The 20,502-nt window shown below is 43.1% G+C and overlaps 2 protein-coding genes across 7 annotated transcripts in view; one reads left to right on the top strand and one right to left on the bottom strand.

Annotated features, from left to right (window-relative positions):
- LOC307226233 (UPF0538 protein C2orf76 homolog) overlaps positions 1-12,467 on the bottom strand; it is a 32,035-nt gene extending 19,568 nt beyond the window's left edge. The window contains exons 1-5 of one of the 6 annotated variants that reach the window (XM_079994856.1): positions 11,583-12,467; positions 8,078-8,230; positions 6,818-6,868; positions 4,366-4,403; positions 4,143-4,220 (exon numbers count right to left, since the gene is read on the bottom strand). In XM_079994856.1, coding sequence (XP_079850982.1) covers positions 4,143-4,220; positions 4,366-4,403; positions 6,818-6,868; positions 8,078-8,230; positions 11,583-11,859 — 597 coding nt within the window. In that variant the 5' untranslated portion in view covers positions 11,860-12,467. Of the gene's footprint in view, positions 1-4,138; positions 4,221-4,365; positions 4,404-6,817; positions 6,869-8,077; positions 8,231-10,787; positions 11,063-11,582 lie in introns of those variants that run through there. The other 5 variants (XM_079994857.1, XM_079994858.1, XM_079994860.1 and 2 more) reach the window with 5 other exon arrangements.
- Positions 12,468-12,582: 115 nt separating this feature from the next.
- DBI (diazepam binding inhibitor, acyl-CoA binding protein) lies at positions 12,583-19,353 on the top strand. The gene is made up of 4 exons (XM_079995157.1): positions 12,583-12,731; positions 14,121-14,238; positions 18,368-18,430; positions 19,117-19,353. The coding sequence occupies exons 1-4, from the start codon at positions 12,723-12,725 to the stop codon at positions 19,191-19,193; spliced, it is 267 nt and encodes an 88-aa protein (XP_079851283.1). The 5' UTR covers positions 12,583-12,722; the 3' UTR covers positions 19,194-19,353.
- Positions 19,354-20,502: the final 1,149 nt, after the last annotated feature.

Genomic DNA, 20,502 nt, shown 5'->3' with positions numbered 1-20,502 from the left:
GTATTTCTATTGCTTCTTTTATTTCTTATATGGCGTTTTATTGAAGGCCATAAAATTCTACAGCATTCAAATTCTAAATGTTCCTCACAGGCCCTCTGCAAACCATCTGAATGAAGCTTGTGGACCACAGTTTGGGAACCTCTGTCATTCAATATACAGTGATACCTTGGGTTAAGAATTTAATTCGTTCTGGAGGTCCATTCTTAACCTGAAACTGTTCTTAACGTCAAGTACTACTTTAGCTAATGGGGCCTCCCGCTGCCACCGCACGATTTCTGTTCTCATCCTGAAGCAAAGTTCTTAACCCGAGGTACTATTTCTGGGTTAGCGGAGTCTGTAATCTGAAACGTCTGTAACCTGAAGTGTCTGTAACCCGAGGCACCACTGTACTTGCAAAACAAAAGGGAGATGGTGGGATGCTGCCTTAAGTCAAGGCGGACCACTGGTCCATTTAGCTCAGTATTGTCGGCAGCAGCTCTCGCAAGGTTTCTGGCAGAGCTTCTTCACATGCTAGGGATTGAATTTTCTGCAAGCCACCCTGAGACCTCTGGGGATAGGGCAGAATATAAATTCAATAAATAAATAAATCTTCAACCTTCTGCATGCAAAGCAGATGCTCTACCACTGAGTTCCAGCCCTTCCCCATGAGAAAGTTAAGCCTCATTTATCAGACAATTGTTGCCAATTAAAAAAAAGTTAATTCTCCCAAGCACTTCCAGGTATAGGGCCTGTTTCTACAGGGTGAGTCCTTTAAAAGAGGCCCCATGGATACAGAGTACACATGTTCCATGGGGCCTCTTTTAAAAGACTCACCCTGTATATAACATTTCACTCCTGGGTTTATAACCTGGGAGAAATAAGCAGCAAGCTTCAGGTTCACACACTGACCCCCACTGTCTACTCCCTCAAGAACCACATTTCTTTGAATGCAGGATCTTTCTGGTTTAGTTACTAGAGCCTCCTTGTGACAAGGAGACTGTCGTCTTCAAAAGCAACTACTCTACTCTGAACTTTAAAATGGTAAGCGCAATGCCGGTGGTGAACAAAAGAGGTTCAAAGACTCTCTCAAGGCAAATCTTTAAAAATGTAGTATAAACACCAAAAACTGGGAAACACTGGCATGCGAGCGCTCCAGTTGGGGAACAGCCTTTACCAAAGGTGTCATGGGTTTTGAAGATGCTCAAACTCAGAATGAAAGGGAGAAACGTGCTAAGAGGAAGGCACGCTTGGCAAACCCTTACCGTGATCAACTCCCGCCCGGAAATCTATGTCCCTGCTGTGAAAGGACATGTGGATCCAGAACTGGCCTCCACAGTCACTTATGGACTCACTGTTAAAACTGTGTTTATGGAAAACAATCTTACTTGGCTACAAGTGATTGCCAAAGAAGCAGCAGCAGCACAGGTTGAGAAGTGGGTAACTTGTGTCACTCCTGATGCTGCAGCCCTGGTTTCTGGCCAAGCATGTTGGGCTTTTAGGAGTTGGGAGTCCAACAGCAGCTGGAAGGCTGCAAGTTTCTGCACCCCTGCCATAAAGGAAGGATGCATTTCTCAACTTCAGAAAGTAGAGAACGCAAAAGTCCATATCTTCTTGGGCTACATCACTAGCCAAACCAAAATAGTAAAAAGGGGCAGTGATGACAGCCCTCTGTATCTGACTCAATTCAGTCATAGTGTCTTTTTAAAAGTGCCCAAGTCTCTTAGCTTTTCAATTTAATTGTTCAATTTGATTGTTCAATTCAAATTCAATTCATTAAGTGTTTCACCAGCTGAGAACCCCATTCTGGGGGAGGGTTGAACATAATTCTTCCACTTCATGAAGCAAAATTTCTATGGTCCAAATATTCAGGCAAAAGGTATACAGCTTCCTTTAATGCTTATCTCCTACATCTCCACCATGAGAAGACTGGCCTAAGAAAGCCAATCTCACAAGACAGCAAAAAAGCATTTAGGTCAGGCAACCCCCAAACTTGGCCCTCCAGATGTTTGGGGACTACAATTCCCATCATCCCTGACCACTGGTCCTGTTAGCTAGGGATGATGGGAGTTGTAGTCTCAAAACATCTGGAGGGCCAAGTTTGGGCATGTCTGATTTCGGTTCATACAGGACTCATCTGTTCCAGGGCTTTCGTTGAGAATATACCTACATAGCAGCTGCCCATGTTTCTGGTTCAGTGCAGATGATAAGAATTCTGGAGCTTTCCCCCCCGCCCCATGCAAAGTTTTCCATTTCCATAAGTTCATTAGCAACAATTAATGGATGCCAATTGCAAATACGGGAACTGGCAGCTTCAAAGTGGTTGGATTTGCTTACAAAATCCAAGTAGCATCAGCATGCGAAGTCAGGTCACTCTCTAGGGCGCCATAACATTTTCCAATGATAATTACCCTTTACAAATTAGCCGAATATGCAAATTAGCCTAAATGAGCCAATTCAAACATTTCTGGAAAGCCCACATCCCTATTACTCTGTTTATAACCAAAGTCATTCCCTCCATTCCTGATGTTTACACTGTGAGTGCCATTGCTTATGTAGCCAAAATGCTACCGTCAGAGGGCAAGAAGGGGTGGGAGGAGGGGGACTGAAAAGTTTGAAGAGGTGCAAAAAGCTTTAGGAAGGGAGAGAGAAGCCCTAAGGGGGTAAGAGCCCAAAACAATCCAATGAGGGCTGCGTATGCTCAGAGACCATGGAATGCTGACTGTCGGAGAGAGGCAGGAAAAACTGAAGAGATGGGATGGAACAGCCACCTCCATGCTGTACCATTTTGCTGCAGATCCCACCAGTGTTCCACTAAACAGCTACTTTAGAACACTTCCAAGAAGCAAAGGAAGTTTTCCCTTACAGTAGCAAAAGCATATTTCTGCTAGGAGAAAGAGGCCAGCCATGCAGATACAGCGTATCATTGTCTCATAATGAAGCTCCCCTATAGGTGCAGAGCTTTTAACAACACTGCATCAGCTTTCCAGTCAGGTGCCCTCCTCGTGTTTTGCACTAAAACTCCCATGAGCCCCCACCAGCAAGAGGTAAGGATGATGGAGAGTTATAATCCCAAACATCTGGAAATACCAGGTTGGGATCTTATCAACCCCCAAAATTAATTGAATGCAGAAATGCCCTAACACACCTTACTGATTTAATATTTAAAATCTCTTCATCACGTAATACATTTGATTGCTGAATATGTAAGCGAGTGTATAAAGGTATAAAACAAGCACCATTAGCTGTACTGCTGGATAAGTGTTTAATGGTTCTTGTATTTGTACTTGTTTAAAAACCCAATAAAATTTTGTTTTAAAATACATATATTTAAAATCTCAGCAGTTAACTGGGAAGCTTGCTGGTCCAGTAAACAAAAGACCAGAACCTAGCTCTCCTCATGCCATCAGTAAGCCTGAGTAGTTTGACTACCTCACAGGCCAGCCAGATTATCAACCCAAAAGCTTACTTTTCTTTTTCGTATAACGTGAATCGAATGAGATGTGATCGCTACCTGCTCAACGAATGTTTCAGAAGTTCAGCTGGCTTATGTGGAGCAAAAGTTTACACCCACCCAGCGGACACCTGGTTTGCCACACAACACTGTCACCTTGCATTTATCGGTGCATGACATGGCCTATGGCACTTCCCAATCGGGTAGCAAGCAAATGTGTTCCAATATTCCCTTTTTATACTTATATTCCCTCTCAAGTGATCTTGGTGACTCTCCAGAACTGCACATTATTGAACAGGCTCTCCTCATTACTCCTCACTAGTTACACTGCTTAAATTTCCAACCGAAGCATCAGTGTAAACGTCGCTGAAAAGATGAGGCAGGCACGGTACGAATAACCAAGCTGTCAGTCATTTAAAATTACCCTCAACAGAATTCCAAGCATAACCTTTTTATTTCGCGGTGGGGACGGGACGACAGAGGGAATACCCCCATTAGCATTCTGAAGAGAGGTATACGGGGCCCTCGAACCCAATGATTTGAATGTACGTTAAGCACACATACACACTGGTCCTCAATAATAGTCAGGTTGTGTATGGAACATCAGGTTTAACATTTGCTTTTCAGCAGGCTATCCAAACATAATCAGCCAGGATAATGACAAGAACAACGAGCTGAGGCTTCAGTCAATCCCAGCCCACTACCAACCTACGCCAGCGGCTTTCAGGGTGCTGTCCTCTGCCAAAATGAGTTTGTCATCATCTTCTAAACTCACGACGAGTTCATTGGTCTAGAAATGGAGGGGAAGGAGGGGATGAAAATAAATACGGAGTAGTCAAATAACATTATACCCTACTAGAAGGCAGGCACCTTCCAGCATGAACAAATTAAATTTAGAGAGATTTAGGAGGGGAGTGAGCAGTCGTAAGATGTACCTTAGAGCCATGCGCCTGGTGAAGAATCTTCATTGTATCTGAAAGAGATTGCTTGCTTTGAGATAGGTTTTTTTGTTTCTTCTACTGGGCATTTAGCTATAATGCTCCATCTAAGGTCTTGTGCATCACACCATACATTCTTCCCGCACATTTGTTACCTTGCAATATTTTTCTTCTTATTTTGCTTCTCTCAACTAGAATTGGACAGGCACATCATCACAATTCTAGAAAATCCCTCCGAATTCAACAGAGACTTGTTCTTTACAAGCTCAAAAATACTAACGGAATCAGCTGTAGAAGGTTTATATACTTAGAAACATGCAATCTAATCTCACATCCATTAAGCCCTGAACACAAACGCCGAGCAGAATCCTTAAGACTACTCAAAAATACAAATAAATTAAAAACCCAGTTGACAGTATAGGCTGCAGAATTCAAGCCACAAAATGAATCTGAATTTCCAATCACAGTTTTGATTAGTAGTTATATGGTTTAAAAGTAAAAACTCACACACACACAGAAAGCAGGTCCCTTTTTAAACTGTTAATCAGAAGTTGTGTGATACGAGATCATCTTTCTTCCTAATATAATCACAGTTTCCCAATCCGGATTGGAGGCAACCTCAGAATACATCCCTACTTGATAAACCTCTACTTGCAACAAACATGCTGAATTGTGCATGAAATATAAAAGCTGGTGGTGTTTGATAAGGACACTCACTGAGGACCTTTTATACCAAACACAGAGAGGCCACATTACAACTGACTTTTTCTTTATCTTTGCAAAGTAAGTGGTAATCACCTATTTAAAGTAATCTCAGTAAAAATATGAAACAACCACCATGTCTTGCAATTGCTATACTGTTGCTGAACATCCAGCCTACCTATTGGTGTTTTCAGGAAAGTCATACCCTCAAGCTTTGAGCAGCATTTTATTTTAAAGTAGGTGTGCTTCAAATGGCTGCTTTTTTCTGATAATTGCACTCTGGTTTCTTATTATCAATACCTGCTGCTTTTGTAACCATATTATGTTATGCATTAGCAAAGCAAGGCAAAAGGCAAATGTTCACAACCAAAAAACCACCCATCCATTAACTAAACTGCTGTTTTCTTGCCGACAGTTAGTGAAGAACTATAATGGATTGGGTGGGAGCGGGCGAAACCTGTCAGTTTCGGTTCTTAGTTTCTTATTTTTTCAATCTTAAATGCAGTTCTCCAAGATGCTGCAGAACTTCGCAATTTTTTCATAAAAAAAGTGCTATTTTAGTTAAAATTTAGTGGTATTGTTTCATTAAAATTTTAATGCTATTTTCGCCTAATGTACACATTTTGCAAGGATTTTTTTCCTAATATGCTACTGTATGTTTTGCATGCTGTTTTCACTAATCTATTCATTTTTATACACATTTCCCCAGCTATGTGCATGTTTGTAAACACTGGTTAGAGAACTTTGTTTCAGAAAATGCAAATTTGATACATTCAGCATTAAAGGCAAACTGAATTCAGTTTCTTCCTCTATCCCAAGACAGGACTGAACTGCAAAGCACTGGAACTCTACTATGCAACTAGGAACCACTACAAATGTCCCCTATAACTCCTGAGTCAAGCCTAGATCTTCTTGACAACAAGCAGGAGAAACCTGCTGTTTAATTGTTGCTCCCTGAAAGTTGAAAGTTTTCAAAATGTCAGATTCCAAGCTAGATATATTATATATACTATATTGCCAAATCAAATATATTTGATTTTGGAGCCCAAATCCTGTTTGTTTTCAATGATGAATAAAATACTTTGCTTTAATTTTATATCCATTTCACAAATTCATACTTAAGCTCTTTCCTGTTTACCTCCAGCCTCATTCCCACTCTCTTCTTATTTACTATGTAAATGCTTTCCACACGTAAGCCTCTCATTCCATGCTTCTTGCTCCTGCTTGGCTACCCCTTCTGACCTCACAATTAGTTGCTGGATATTGAAATGCAGAAGCACGGAGGAAACTGCAGTTTCAAAGGATTGTGGGTCATGAGCAGCACTTCAACATGTGAGGCGAGTTTAAAAGGCACTTAAGGAAGATGATAAAAAAATTAATACCCAAAAGACAATGCTGCCAATTAACACCAGCATGAATAATCTGCAGGCTAATACTGAAATGAATTCCAAGATGTACAACTGTTTAATTATTCCATGAGGTAAAGCTTAACCTGTCATGGAACCAAAACTCCCAATTATTTTCCAGCCCAACCTCTACATCCAGCTTCCCCTCACAAAAAAACACAATGGGTATCTAATTAGGTCCCCTCCAGATGTTGTTGAACTACATCTTCCATCATCCCTCACCAATGACCAAGCTAGCTGAGGGTCATGGGAGTTGTAGTCCAACAACATCCAGAGGGCATCACAGGCTAACCCCGATGCAGATAAACCAATTTAATGGAAGTGCAAGGAAAGATACATACCGTATTTATATTTTTTAAAAGGAGGTGGAAGTCCTGTCCTTAATACCACATCTGGGGGGGGGGGGGAATGTTGAAAAGGAACATTAACCATTTTCACTTGGATTTAACAAGATACACACAATGGGTAAAATTCAACACTGCACTCTTCCAATTGTTCCATCTGTACAAACATTTCAGCTTTCCAGGTGGAGCAATCCCACCTCCTTCCCCTACACACTCTTTCCAGGGTTCTCCCAAGCCCCCAGAGCCAGTTTGGAGGGGCATGAGGAGAAGATGGGGGAAGTCCCATTTCACAAGCAGAAATTCTTGCCCTGGGCTTCTGCTTTAAGTGAATCCTGCCCACAGTTATTCTCTGTTCTTAGAACCAGTAGCACAATCCTATGCATGTCTACTCAAAAAGATGTTCATCTGAGTTCAATGGAGCTTACTCCCAAGTAAGTGTGCACAGGCCTGCAGTCCAAGTCATACAAATCAATGGAACCCAAGTCCCAAGAAAACATGAAGGCTTATAGTGCTACATTAAGTGTACCAAAGGATGTTTGAAATTACAGGTTAAAATCATGCACAATACATCCCAGTATCTGTGAACAGTCATCATAATCCCATGAATTCCATCCACACTGTTACAGTGGTACCTCGGGTTAAGTACTTAACTCATTCTGGAGGTTCCTTCTTAACCTGAAGCACCACTTTAGCTAATGGGGCCTCCTGCTGCCACCGTGCCATCAGAGCACAATTTCTGTTCTCATCCTGAAGCAAAGTTCTTAACCCAAGGTACTATTTCTGGGTTAGTGGAGTCTGTAACCTGAAGCGTATGTAACTTGAAGCATATGTAACCCGAGGTACCACTGTATATCCATAACTGCAGGAAGCCTTATATGTGACATGTCTCTGAAGCTGAGGGTCCTCTGAAGGATGAGCAATAGAATGGAACCTACGGACGCCTAGAACGTTGTTCATCCAGGCGATGACATAGTAAAAACATAGGAAGTTGCCTTATACCAAATCAGACCATTGGGTCCATCTATCCTAGTATCATGAACACTGATTGGCTACAGCTTTCCAGGGGTTCAGGCAGGAGTTTTTCCCAGCACTACCTAGAGATGCCAGGGATTGAACTTGGTACCTTTTGCATGCAAAGCACCAGGCTACAGCTCTTCCCTGGGGCCTATCAGCATGGGGCAGTCCCCCCCTTTTTTCCACCTGCCACATGTTCCTTGGCACACCAAGAAGCACTAGCCAGCCATAACAGTTTCTTACCATTCTTCACAAATTCAATAAACTCTCCGACAGTCTGATCCAGAGTAACATCATGGTACACCACAGGTTTAAAATTACGGTACTCAAAGGAGCGAACTAGACGAACAGTGACAGTAACGTCTTCTGATGACATGTGAGTTATCCAACAAGTACCTGGAAGGCAAAAATGTAATGCAACATAACGAAGGAGCTTGCTTTTGGAAAAAACAAGAGCATAAGGTCCTAGCATTGGGTACAATCAATGTTTCAGTAGCAAGAAACCTCAAGTTCCTTTGTTTATTTGTTTAAGATATATTCCAGCATTGTACATAAAGGATTGTACCCAAAACCAGAACTTTAAATATATATATACATATATATACACAAAGAGTAGCCCCTAGGGGCTAACAATTGGCAGGATTGTAGTAGACAGCAAAGGGGAATTTAACCCATCCCTGCCCTGTGGAATACTGTATCATTCTTTTGAATCTAGCATTTGCACTGGAAGGATTCCCCTCCGGCACCAATTGAGGATTCTACTCACTTTCAAGTGAACAAAATTTATATACCGCTTGACTGTGTAGCAGGAACCCCCCCACCCCAATCATTCAGTTTGTACAAACTTCACACACACTCACACTCACACACTACATACGCTATGCTTCTGTTATAAATTCATAGAAAATCAACCATACATCGGTTTTGCACTGTTCCACTTTTATTTTACTCCATGAAGGAAGGACTACAAAATGGGGAAGGTTTGATGCAGGGCAGCCATAATCCCTTCACCATCCCAGCACATCCACAGGAGCCCTGCCCAGTTGCCCAGTTGCTGATGGTCCTAGACAGAAGACAATCAAGATCACAAAGATCTTCCATATGGGAGTGGATTCAGCATGGACTGAAACAAAGGACAATGATCAGATCTTCCCTCAGGGGGCAGGAAACTGCAAACTCCCCTTTGTCTCCTGGAAGTGACTCATGGGGAGGGGGAGAGAAGGGAACCAGCCAGGTGACAGGACACTCAGGTTACCACCACAACTCCTCCCTCAACCCCTCCTTTCTGTAATGTATGCATGATGTTTCTGGGGGTGGGCTTGACCTAGAGGAGGGGAATTTCAAAAGTTTTTATAAGGTCTTGCACACCATTTTTCTGTGTCTTTCCTCTCGCCTGCAAGTGAGGGGAGCACCCTGTTGCAACAGTCAATAAAGGCCAAGCCTACAGGCTGCTGATTTGCTCCAATTTACTCTGGTTGGTGTCTTTACTTTTTGTCCAAGGGAGCCCTCGGATTTTTCCGGTAACAACTGCAATAAAACCTCTAAGCAGTTGACAATAAATAACCTATTGAAGCAAATCTAAAATGGTTACTTGCAGGTACTATTGTGTGAATAATAATAATTATTAAATTTCTATACTACCCTCCATGCTCAGATCATAGTGAGGTTTACAATATAAAAACACAAAAATACATAGCATAGTAACAAAAAAAAACCCCTGCTGTTCAAAAGGCTAGATTGTTTAATCAATGATTTAGCAAAGTTTAACAATGTTCAATCTTGTGCCACTTCCAGTTTGTTGTAATACGGTTTGTACTTGTAAACAGATGTCTCGTTTACTTGCTGCACCTTATTTGCTAGAATATACTATTTTGTAGAGACATCACCTTGCCAACAAAGGTTCGTATAGTAAAAGCTATGGTTTTCCCAGTAGTGATGTATGGAAGTGAAAGCTGGACCATAAAGAAGGCTGATCGCCGAAGAATTGATGCTTTTGAATTATGGTGCTGGAGGAGACTCTTGAGAGTCCCATGGACTGCAAGAAGATCAAACCTCTCCATCCTTAAGGAAATCAGGCCTGAGTGCTCACTGGAAGGACAGATCGTGAAGCTGAGGCTCCAATACTTTGGCCACCTGATGAGAAGAGAAGACTCCCTGGAAAAGACCCTGATGTTGGGAAAGATGGAGGGCACAAGGAGAAGGGGACGACAGAGGACGAGATGGTTGGGCAGTGTTCTCGAAGCTACCAGCATGAGTTTGACCAAACTGCGGGAGGCAGTGGAAGACAGAAGTGCCTGGCGTTCTCTGGTCCATGGGGTCACAAAGAGTCGGACGTGACTAAACGACTAAACAACAACAACACTATTTTGTCGTTTTAACCATTTAAGTAAAAGGGTGTTTGTTTAAGAATCACATCGGTTGCCTCACCCACTTTTGGTCTGGCACGTTCAGAGCATCATGCAAGCTACACCAAAACCACATGGTGGCATAAATAATGTTTAGTAAAAGTCAAGCAGCGCTGTGTCTAACTAAGACACCCAGTTCTTAGCACCATGAAGTGCACATTTTTCGCTACACAGTACCAGGGCACTGGGGGCAGAGCTACCCAACCCACATCTCCCTGAGTCTCACTCCAAACTCTATTTTTTATTTTATTTTTTGGTCTCTTGCTCAATAGTGTAGCGGTGCACGGACGAAGCACCACCACATAGCTCACGGCCTGGGGTGGGGAGATCACCTTATGGCGGGCGCCAATATATAAATAATTGCGTCAATCCTCTGCAAAACCACTACTGCGACCAACCAAAGTGTCAAACACAACGTGGAGCAATTCTGCGCTTGACACCATTCTCATGTCAGGCTAGGAAATGTCATTCTTGCTGCTACTGGGAATCCCCTGACCAACTCGCACAACGAATCCCGCTCTCCTCATCCTCCCCGCACTTTGCCTCACCGGCGCTCCAGGCAAACGCCTTCCCTCCAAACACGTGGCCCAATCTCAGGCAGAGGACTTCCACTTCCTGGTACTTAGACGCCGCGTTTCCCCGGCAGCCTCCAGACACAGCCTCGCCTCCTCTGCAAACGCCTTCCACGAACTCGCCAACGATTGGCTGTCGCGAACACATTTCTCCCGCCCTACTGGCGGAGTGGCGTCGCCCACTGGTCCCTTTATCCTTTAGGTACGCCCATCGCTCTATAATTGACGGCAGCTTCGCCCATAGAGAGAGCAAAAGTTTGCGCGCAGCCTGAATTCCCGTTCTAAATTGAAGCACTCATGGCCAGTTAACACTATATGGGAAATATAGAGATATGTACCTGATAGAAAGCTTAACCTGCAATCTTATATACATACACGTTCTTGAAACTCAGACAGGCTTACATACGTGTTTCATGTTCTCTGATTTATTTGGGATTTGCACTTTACAGCGGAATCTGTTGGGTAGAAATTATTATTATTATTATTATTAATTATTATTATTATTATTATTCACGTTTACATTCCCGTTAAAAGTGTAATCAGAATTTTAAAATGTATTAAAATTGCTTTGCCAATCTCCCCTTTGTTGCAGGTTGGGGAGAAGGCTGTGGCCAATAGTGGCTTATGACAACCCTACAGTGTAGCCCACTGTTAATACCGCAAAATGCTCCTTTCGTTGCAGCAAATATTTAATGCACTGAAGTTGCCTTGAGACACCCACTTCCAACCCAAATCAACCGCTCAGTTTCATATTAAAATAGCATGATTTACGGTCTACGGAGACGGGATCAATCTTCTCCTTTGGCGAGGTGGGGTCTAGGTAGGGCTTGAACCTGCGCGTTCGACATTCCCTTTCGACTGCAGGCGCTTCTCTTTCCGGGCGGGCGCGCCCTCGCCTAATTACGCTTATTATCCAGAGGCCGCGGTCATTAACGTTGATATACTTCCGGTTGTCGACTAGTCTGTTCGAATACTCCATGTGCGGGTCAAGAATGGGGGAAGCCGCGCATTGATAGAAATCATGACATTTTCTCAGCATAGTCTGCATCTATCAATTAGGGCAATTTCCATGATTTGAAATTGCTGATCAAGAGTTCTTACCCCAGATAAGAACCGTAGCTATTCTGAGCATGCAGTTTTGCTTAAGAACATAAAAAAAAAAACCCGGCTTGCAAAGTCCACCTATCGTAGCATTACCTCTGCAAACGAAAAAAACAAGCCAGCAGGCGCTGGACGGTCCACTAATAATCGTGGGTGCCTGCTTTTTAAAGTTCGAATTAAGCTCAGGATGCATGCACGCGCACGACTTCCGAAAGTCCTTATGTGCAGCCCGCAGCTTCCTCGATAGACGTCATCGTTGTTGTTGCTTTTCCCCCACCCACCCCAAAATACTTGCTTACTTTAACCTTAATATGAATCCTTATGTATTTTTATCAGCTTTTGTCATGGGCGTAGCCAAAGGAGGGGCAGCTGCCCCCTGCCCAGAGTAAAACAATAGGAATGCCTACTTAATTGGCCAATCACGTCGGTTCTTTCCCCCCTTAACAAAAGTCCTGCCCCTTCCTAACAAAAATACAGTATTGGCTACGCCTATCTATGGGCCTTTGCCTCACTCGCAAAGAGGGTCTTCAAACAACGTAAGGAACCAGGGAGGTAGGCTAGTCTTCCATTTTGGTTATACGTACATCTGTGGCCACCATCGGAGTCAGGCGTTACCTTTCTCCCGTCAGTTCCACCCGCTTGCCGAATCGCGGTGGGAACGAAGACGCGCGAGCGCCCGCCCCCTCTCTTCTGATTGGCCGTGCGAGCTGGGCTGATTCGTGAAATTGAGACTTTGGGGCAAGAAGCTGCAACGGGCACAGTTCAGCCTTTTGTTGCATCGGGAGGAGGTCGCTGCGCGCTTCTGCAACCATGGCACAGGTAAGCCCCCTTCCCTAACGAAAGGGCGCTCTTCCAAGACACCCCCCCCACCTTTGCAGGCGCGGCAAGTCTGCTTCTCTTTCGCTAGGCTTTTCTCAGTGTCGGTTTCGCTTTTCTTCGCAGTAGTCGGCGGAAGGGTGTACGCGCCTCTGTTGAGGTCTTGTTCCTGCTTTCTTTCTAGTTGGGAGTGTGTCTTCCGCACTTCTCCCTCTGGCCGCTGCCTAATAAGTTTCTGTTTTATGTTGCTCCTGCAAGCACCCACACAAACCCCACCCCGCAATATAGGCGGCCCGGAAGGAGGTGGGGGGTGTCTCTTTCTTTCCTCGGGGAGGAGGAGAAATGAAGCGCCCTTGTTCTCCCATTGCAGAGCACGCGCTTGTGCCTTGGTAGGCAGTGCTAAATTCTCCAGAGGCTTATTCCTCTGCAAAGTTGCGGCCAACTATTAAAAGTAGGTCGCTGCTTCTGAAATAATAGCCAGTGATCATTATAAAACCACAAATGTGAAGCGTGTACTAGCCAGGTAAATTCTTCCAAAGCCGTTACTTTGTATCTTCAGTCATGGTGGTTGAAACTTTTCAGAAGCCAGACTTTCAAGATTTTGCACAGTGGGTCTGCAGTCCTTATGCATAATAGCTTGAAGCTGAGTTCTTGTTTAGAATTGCTAATACTGTACAGGCAGCCTTTTCTTCTCTCTCTCTCTCTCTCTCTCCCCCCCCCCCCCAATCTGGAACAGGCACTTTTGCCTAACTGATCTAGTGGTTGAAGGATGGGTGATAAAACCTCAGTTTTTATGGTATGTGAGGCTCTTGTGTGAAAGGATTCCTTAGCATGCTGACTGTGGATGCAACAAGAGAATTTACAAAGTTGGGCCTGGGAAAAAGCATGCAAATGTAGCTGGAGATAATGGCCCCTTGTGGCTTCCGCTGCCAAGTGCATGAGCAGCTTGCTCAAGGTATCCAGCAGCACTTGGTGGCGTGTGCAATGTCTTGGTGAAAGTGGCTTGCAGGAACTTGAACTTGAAAAGAAATTGGGCAACATCGGAGGCAGCCCTCGTAAGTCGTGCTGGAACAGCTTTTCTGCCAAATGTTAGTAAAGCAACTCATTTTGCAATCTTCCACCCTCAGGATAATTATCAAGCTTCAAATCTCCACACTGTTTGCCCGACTAAATTCCCACACCTTGAATCCTATGCATGCTTGTCTGGGAGTAAGTCCAACTAACCTGGTGGGACTTATTTCAAAGTAAACATGTAAAGGACTGTACCACAGTTCATGAAGCTCTAAAACGTTTGGTGCTAAAATTTATTCTGATTTAGATAAATTATGTTTGCCTACATTAAGTGTACTGAACAGCAGTAAATCCCTTAATTTGAATCCTTATTTGAAATAGGCAGAGTTTGAAAAAGCTGCAGAAGAAGTCAAGAAGCTGAAGACCCAACCAACAGATCAAGAAATGCTGGATATCTACAGCCATTACAAGCAGGCCACAGTTGGAGATGTAAATACAGGTATGAGTTAACTTCATACCACATTCAAATCCATGCTTAGGGATTGGTCATTGAGCAATTCTTTTATCCTAATCTATTGAGTTATTTCATTGAGAACTATAAACTACTATATACTGAAAGGTAACGGAACTTACACCAGGTAGGTAAAGATCCTATATGCTGTGTGTCCAAATGAGCACCGTAAGTTAAATGTGGGTATATTAACTGTATGTAACACTTGATAGTAAATGTGCTCCCTCAATACAGAGCTCCTTAAATGCCCGGGGCAGCCTTTCAACGAGATCAACTTGCCTTTCATTTCAGACTTGCTCGTTTGCTTGAAAGCAACTTGCAATAGTAAGCAATTTACTTAGCTGCTTATAACCTCTTTCAAAATCTGCTTCATACCATAAATAGTTAAAAGCATCAGTTGCTACTGCTTGCATACATAGCATGGAGCTACAGCAAGTCCTGCAATGTGCATAGATTTCATACAACAGCATATAAATAAGTGGATTAAAAAGTAACATTGCAGCAATCATAACTATAGTTTCAGGTACATCATTTCACTGGTAACTTCTGATACAGCAGCTCTTTTGAAATATGTAATACCTCGCATACTTCAAGGAGTGTAGCCAGATTTAGCTGGTTATTATGAAAAAGTAGAAACTTCAAGTGGGATGTAACTTGCAGTAGTGCCTGCAGAAATGTTCTACATTTCTAGTCAGGATGAATTGTCCGATCCTTGCAGAGATTCCATGTTCTAAGTGAAGCAATTTACCCAATCCAGTAGTTCAGGGCATTGCTTAACTTATTGGTGTCCTAGTCTAACTGACTCTCAAGAGCTTTGGGCTAGGAGCACTTGCAGCTCTGAAAGATACTTGCGACAAAGCTTGCTCTGATTTGCACACAACTCAAAACAAAATGCCTTTTCTGTGAGGGTCCTTGGCATAGAACTCATGAAACTGCTGTGAGAATGGCAACTATAAACTGTTCCAATGGAACTTGCTATAAGTTTGAGCGACTGCCTTTAGAAGCTAAAACCAGATCCTCTTTACCCCTCTCCACAACCCTTGCTCAGTATTGCAGTACAACAGTTAAGCAGGATATGAATGTGTCTGCTGCTTTGGATGTGTTGTCATGTTGGCACTCCAAGTATCCTATTGGACGAGTGTTCAGAAAGTGAATTCCAAAAGAATAGGTTGGGCCACTTTTAGTTGGCTGGAGCTGAGATAGCAGACTATTGCACAGCTAGACTAAGGGTCGCATAACAGCCTAGTATTACGCTTGGGTTTCATCTTTCAAGAGGAAGGTGAAACTATCAGATTCACTAGTCGAGGACAGAAGCACCCATTTGGTATCTTACAATTAAAAGCACACCTGCAGAGTCTTCATGTTGCACTGGATAGCACTGTTTGGGGCAGGGGGGTTAATATTTAGATATCCTTTGCAGGAGTATCAGTAAGTAGCTGAAGTCAGGTTGGGGTGTCCTACAAGCAACTATTCAGAAGAGCCCTAAAGATGCTTGGGAAGTTAAAGTTAAAGCAAACACAACTTTTGTACTGATCACGAGAATGACTAGTTGCTCTTAGAGGCCATTCATGTTGCCACAGCTGGTACCCTGATCTACAAACCTACTTGGTGGTTCAGCCTACAGTGGTACCTCGGCTTAAGAACTTAATTCATTCTGGAGGTCATCTCTTAACCTGAAACTGTTCTTAACCTGAAGCACCACTTTAGCCGCTGCGTGATTTCTGTTCTCATCCTGAAGCAAAGTTCTTAAACCGAGCTACTATTTCTGGGTTAGCAGAGTCTGTAACCTGAAGTACTACTGTATTGGGTAACTCCGAATGCAGGGAAGTTAGCTGAAAAGGGAGTCCAGTTTCAGTACGTAAAACTGGATGGAAAGTCTAGGCATAATTCTGCTGTTTCTGTAGCTTGTGTGTGTTTTGGAGGATGGGGAGGGGAGAGAGGCTTGGTAGATGAATAAAGGATAGCATACTGGTTCTTGATAATAGGACCAACCAGAAGACTGACATGAGTGCCCTTGTTTTATTTTGCAACAGTGTGATTACTGATGGACATGCTGCAGGAGGGAGATCTGAAACACTTGGCTAATTGCCTCCGCTTCCAGGGCCAGCAGTGCAAGGGTCAGGCAGTAGCTTAGCTTCCCTCTGGGATGACAGTGCCAACTAGAGCTAAAGGTCACCCAGTACCTTGCAAGCAGCTGGTTTTCATGAATAGCCCCATTGCCAATCCTGGAGTAAAAATGATAGGGCTGTGTTTGCATGCAATTCATTCTGAAATGCTAATCATAGAACTTGAGCACAATACATTCGTTTATGTATGCCCCACCCCTCTTCAGCCACTCCTAAAGCACAGGCATGGAAAGTAGGTCAAAAGGCAATATTTGACCATCCTGGGCCTTCAGGCAAGTCCTTCTAAAAGAGCAGTCAAATATGGACAAACCTACTACACCAAATGCTGGTGTTCAGTAGATTGCCAAGGAAACAAAGGCTGCTCTGGTACGGTAGCCACTACACTAGGCCAAGGCACAAATGGTTAACTGTTACAAATGGTTAACTGGAAGCCAGATGAGAAGTTGCTGGCTCAAGAGTTCATTCGATCCGTTGGAGGATGCTGGCTCTTTTTATACAGGGTGGCTGTATAAAGATTACTGGAAATATATGTGAACTTATTCAGATGCTTGAGGTCCACTATATAAATGCAAAATAACATGGTACGATGGAGATTGTGATCGGTTACCAAAAAAACAGAATCGCTTGGAGCCAAAAGGAAGAGGCCGTCTGTTCCAGGTGAACATTTCTGCAATGGAATCTGCCCCTGTATCTCTGTGTACCATAGAGTAGCTAGTTGGGTAGATCAGAGAAGAGAGTGCCAGAATATTGTCTTCCTTGTTGCTGAAAAGGATCCTCCTTGTAGATGGAAGTGGAACAACCAATATGGCAGCAGTGGTCCCAAAGTGAGCACCAAGTAACTACCAGAGCTTGCTCCTGAGATGTTCTGTGCATTTTCTGTCCCAGTGAATGGTTGTCTTAAGTGTCCTTGGATATATATATAGAGAGAGAGAGAGAGAGAAATCTATCTTTTCGGATCTTTTTCATTTCCAAATGGAATATTGCAACACATATGGCATGCAGTTTGCATGAAAATGTAGGGTGTTTCCCTAATGTCTAACCACAGGGCATTGCACCCTGCATGAGATTGAGCAAGTTGTCTACCATTAAAATTAGTTGTGAATTGATGAGTCAGTTTCTGATAGGTCCAGCCAGTACGGGCATATTTATCTTAACATCTAGGCTGCCTAACTTGGCAACACAGGCTTCCTGCCTTATGGAAGAATAAATATGCAGGCACTTCTGTTGATGTGTTAGTGAGTTGAGTTAGATGATCCAAAGGAAACTTGCTCATCTTGGTTCAGGGGGCTCCATTGTAGGCAATACGGTGCTTATTTTGCCATCTCTCCAGCACTTGGTTATCCTGGATCCGAGAATATGGGTTGGCTTTTAGGTTGCACATTAAACCATGTATGCGAAATCATTTTGAACAATGATTAGTAAATACCCTTCATCCAGGAACAAACATGCCATGTTGACTGAATAGTCCTTGGATTAAAGCTGTCCTTCAAAAGTTGAGAGGCGGCAACTTTGCTATCATTAGCAACTCTTCAAGGGAGTACCTCTAGATTGGATATCAACTTTAGAAAAACAGCTAGAATCAGCACACAGCAAAATGTGATCTATCCTAATGGAAACTCAGAGTTAACAAACAACTTACTATACAATGGACAAAAACATGCAGGAAGTAAATATTTGGCAGGCTTAAAGCTTTTTAACAAGCAGGACTAAACTTCTGTTTCTAGGCTGCAAAAAACAAACAAAAATAATAAGTAACAAAGGGATGCCAAAACAAAGGGATACCCAACCATGCTGTTGCCTCTTAAATCTAAATGGGAAGCTTAAGATAAATAAGACACTGACTGGTCAGGATCGTGATCATCTTTATTTTTAAGAAGTTGCACCTGCAAGTTCATGCAGTTTGACTTTGTTTGTATACCCAAAGTGATCTCTTGTACTGTGGGGGGAAAGCAAGGCTGTTTCATTACTATGTTAAAATGTCACTGTTTCAGACCGTCCTGGGATGCTTGATTTCAAAGGGAAGGCCAAGTGGGATGCCTGGAATTCCTTGAAAGGTAAGCCTTAAGTGTAACAGCAAATACAACTCAATTGCTATCAAATCATTGGGATGGCTGACTGAACTTAATCTCACCCATTACTTGCCTTAACTCTAGCAGTTCATTCCTTCAGCTTTATGGCCTTCCTTTAAGCCCTTAGTTTCAGTGTCACAAAAGCTGGCTATACTGCAGCTGTTTCATGTTTCCACATGTGCACAGATGTGCTGGTGTCAATGGATGCAGTGGGGGGAGGGTATCTGTGTTGAAACTCCTCCTAGCAGGCTGTTTCAGCACCTTTAAAATTGCCAAGAGTTGTCTTTTATAGATTCACAGCTCTGTACCTGAGAAGCTAGGAGGTTCCTTCGGCCAAAACACATAACTTGCAGGGTGTACATGGGAGTCAAGGTTGCTTGTTGCTTTCCTTTCCCCCACCTTGTCCATTTTAAGGGATCATGATCTCCACCACTTAATCCAGTTTCAACATACAGCTGGGCCATCTTTTAGACTGAATTGACTATTCGTGTTCACAGGCCGCTGAAGTAAAGGTTAACCTACCGTACAGTTATGTAACAAATGGGCACGGAGGAGTCCTTGCTTAGGTGACTAGGGAGAGGGAGGCAGGCTGATACCATAGATCTAGCATGGGTTGAACACTACTTCATGTTTTATCTCTGCTCACATGCTTAATCCTTTTTCTCTTTCAGGAATGTCCAAAGAAGATGCAATGAAAGCATATATTAAAAAAGTGGAAGAGCTGAAGGAAAAATATGGAATGCAATAAACCCCTTTCCTGCATGCCTTAAAATGGAATCATGCCTTACTCTACTAACTTAAACTGTGTTACACAGTATGGCAGTGCCAAGACTTGATGCCACTTTCTATAATTAATAGCTGTGTAAATTTACTTCTAATGGTTTGTATAATAAACACTATCAAATTCACTTGTTGGTAGTCTCGTGGATCTCGTGTATCAGGAGGAGTCCATTACTGTGCATGGTACCTGCTCAAGTTGCATAGAAGACCACTAGTATAGAGGCTGGCCTCCGTCTGGCTCTCCAGCAAGGATGGCAGGATATGTTGAAATATCTGAAGCCAGCCACAGACTGCTTTTAGCTGGAGTCCCATGGTACTTCCTCTCTTTGTCCCTTGGCCAGTCATTAAGAGCTGCTCAAGTGCTTCCAGTGCTGGGGCAGACATTGCTTCAGAATTCCAAGTCTCTTGCCCATCTCATGCGTGAACAAACAGTGGGACACTCCACTGGTCAGAAAAGTGGCAAGTTCAAACCACAAAGGCTAAGGAGCCTTGTTCTTGATGTAAGATTGGAAGTGCATTGCAAATATTGTTGTCTGTATGCAGCTTATAAAACTTGTAGGTGCCAAGCAGAATGATGCCGCACTTACTGTAGTTGAACAATGCAGCCTGTGTGGGGCACACCTTCAATAAAAAGGTAAAGGACCCCTGACAGTTAAGTCTAGTCGCAGACGACTCTGGGGTTGCAGCTCTCATCTCCCTTTACAGGCTGAGGGAGCTGACGTTTGTCCACACTTCCGTTTTGTGTGTTACACTGAGGTCTTGTCTGTTTTTGCTATTTATTTTGCATTTTTGTGGCTCTTTTTGTTTTGTTTCTGTGACTGTGTGGAACCCAGTTCAGCTACAGTACATTGTTTATTGCTTTCATTTTATGGATCAGTGGTCTCATTAGATAGTAAAATTCATGTTAAATTGCTGTTTTAGGGGTTGTTTTTAAAAGGCTGGAGTGGATTAATCCATTTTGCATTACTATTCATGGGAAAGCGCACCTTGGTTTTGGAATGCTTAGGTTTGGAACGGACTTCCGGAACGGATTCATTTTGAGAACCAAGGTACCACTGTAGAAGCAAATTGGGACATAACTCAAAGATGAGATGTAAAGCCTATCCTGGTCACCAGATGGAGCCAAATACCTCTTAATGTAGGCGATTCAAATGCACTTGCCTACTCTTGGCAACTAAAGTTCTTAACTGCAAATACTGTTTTTTAAAGGTTATTCAAGCAGTATCTGTTACAATATTCACCTGGAAGGATTAAGTAGAATCTTTTCACTCCTAAAG

The sequence above is a fragment of the Podarcis cretensis genome, assembly GCF_951804945.1.
Source record: "Podarcis cretensis genome assembly, chromosome: 1".
In the NCBI taxonomy this organism is placed as follows: domain Eukaryota; kingdom Metazoa; phylum Chordata; class Lepidosauria; order Squamata; family Lacertidae; genus Podarcis; species Podarcis cretensis.
The sequence above is the reverse complement of the archived record's forward strand: the minus strand, read 5'-3'. Positions and strand labels throughout refer to the sequence as shown.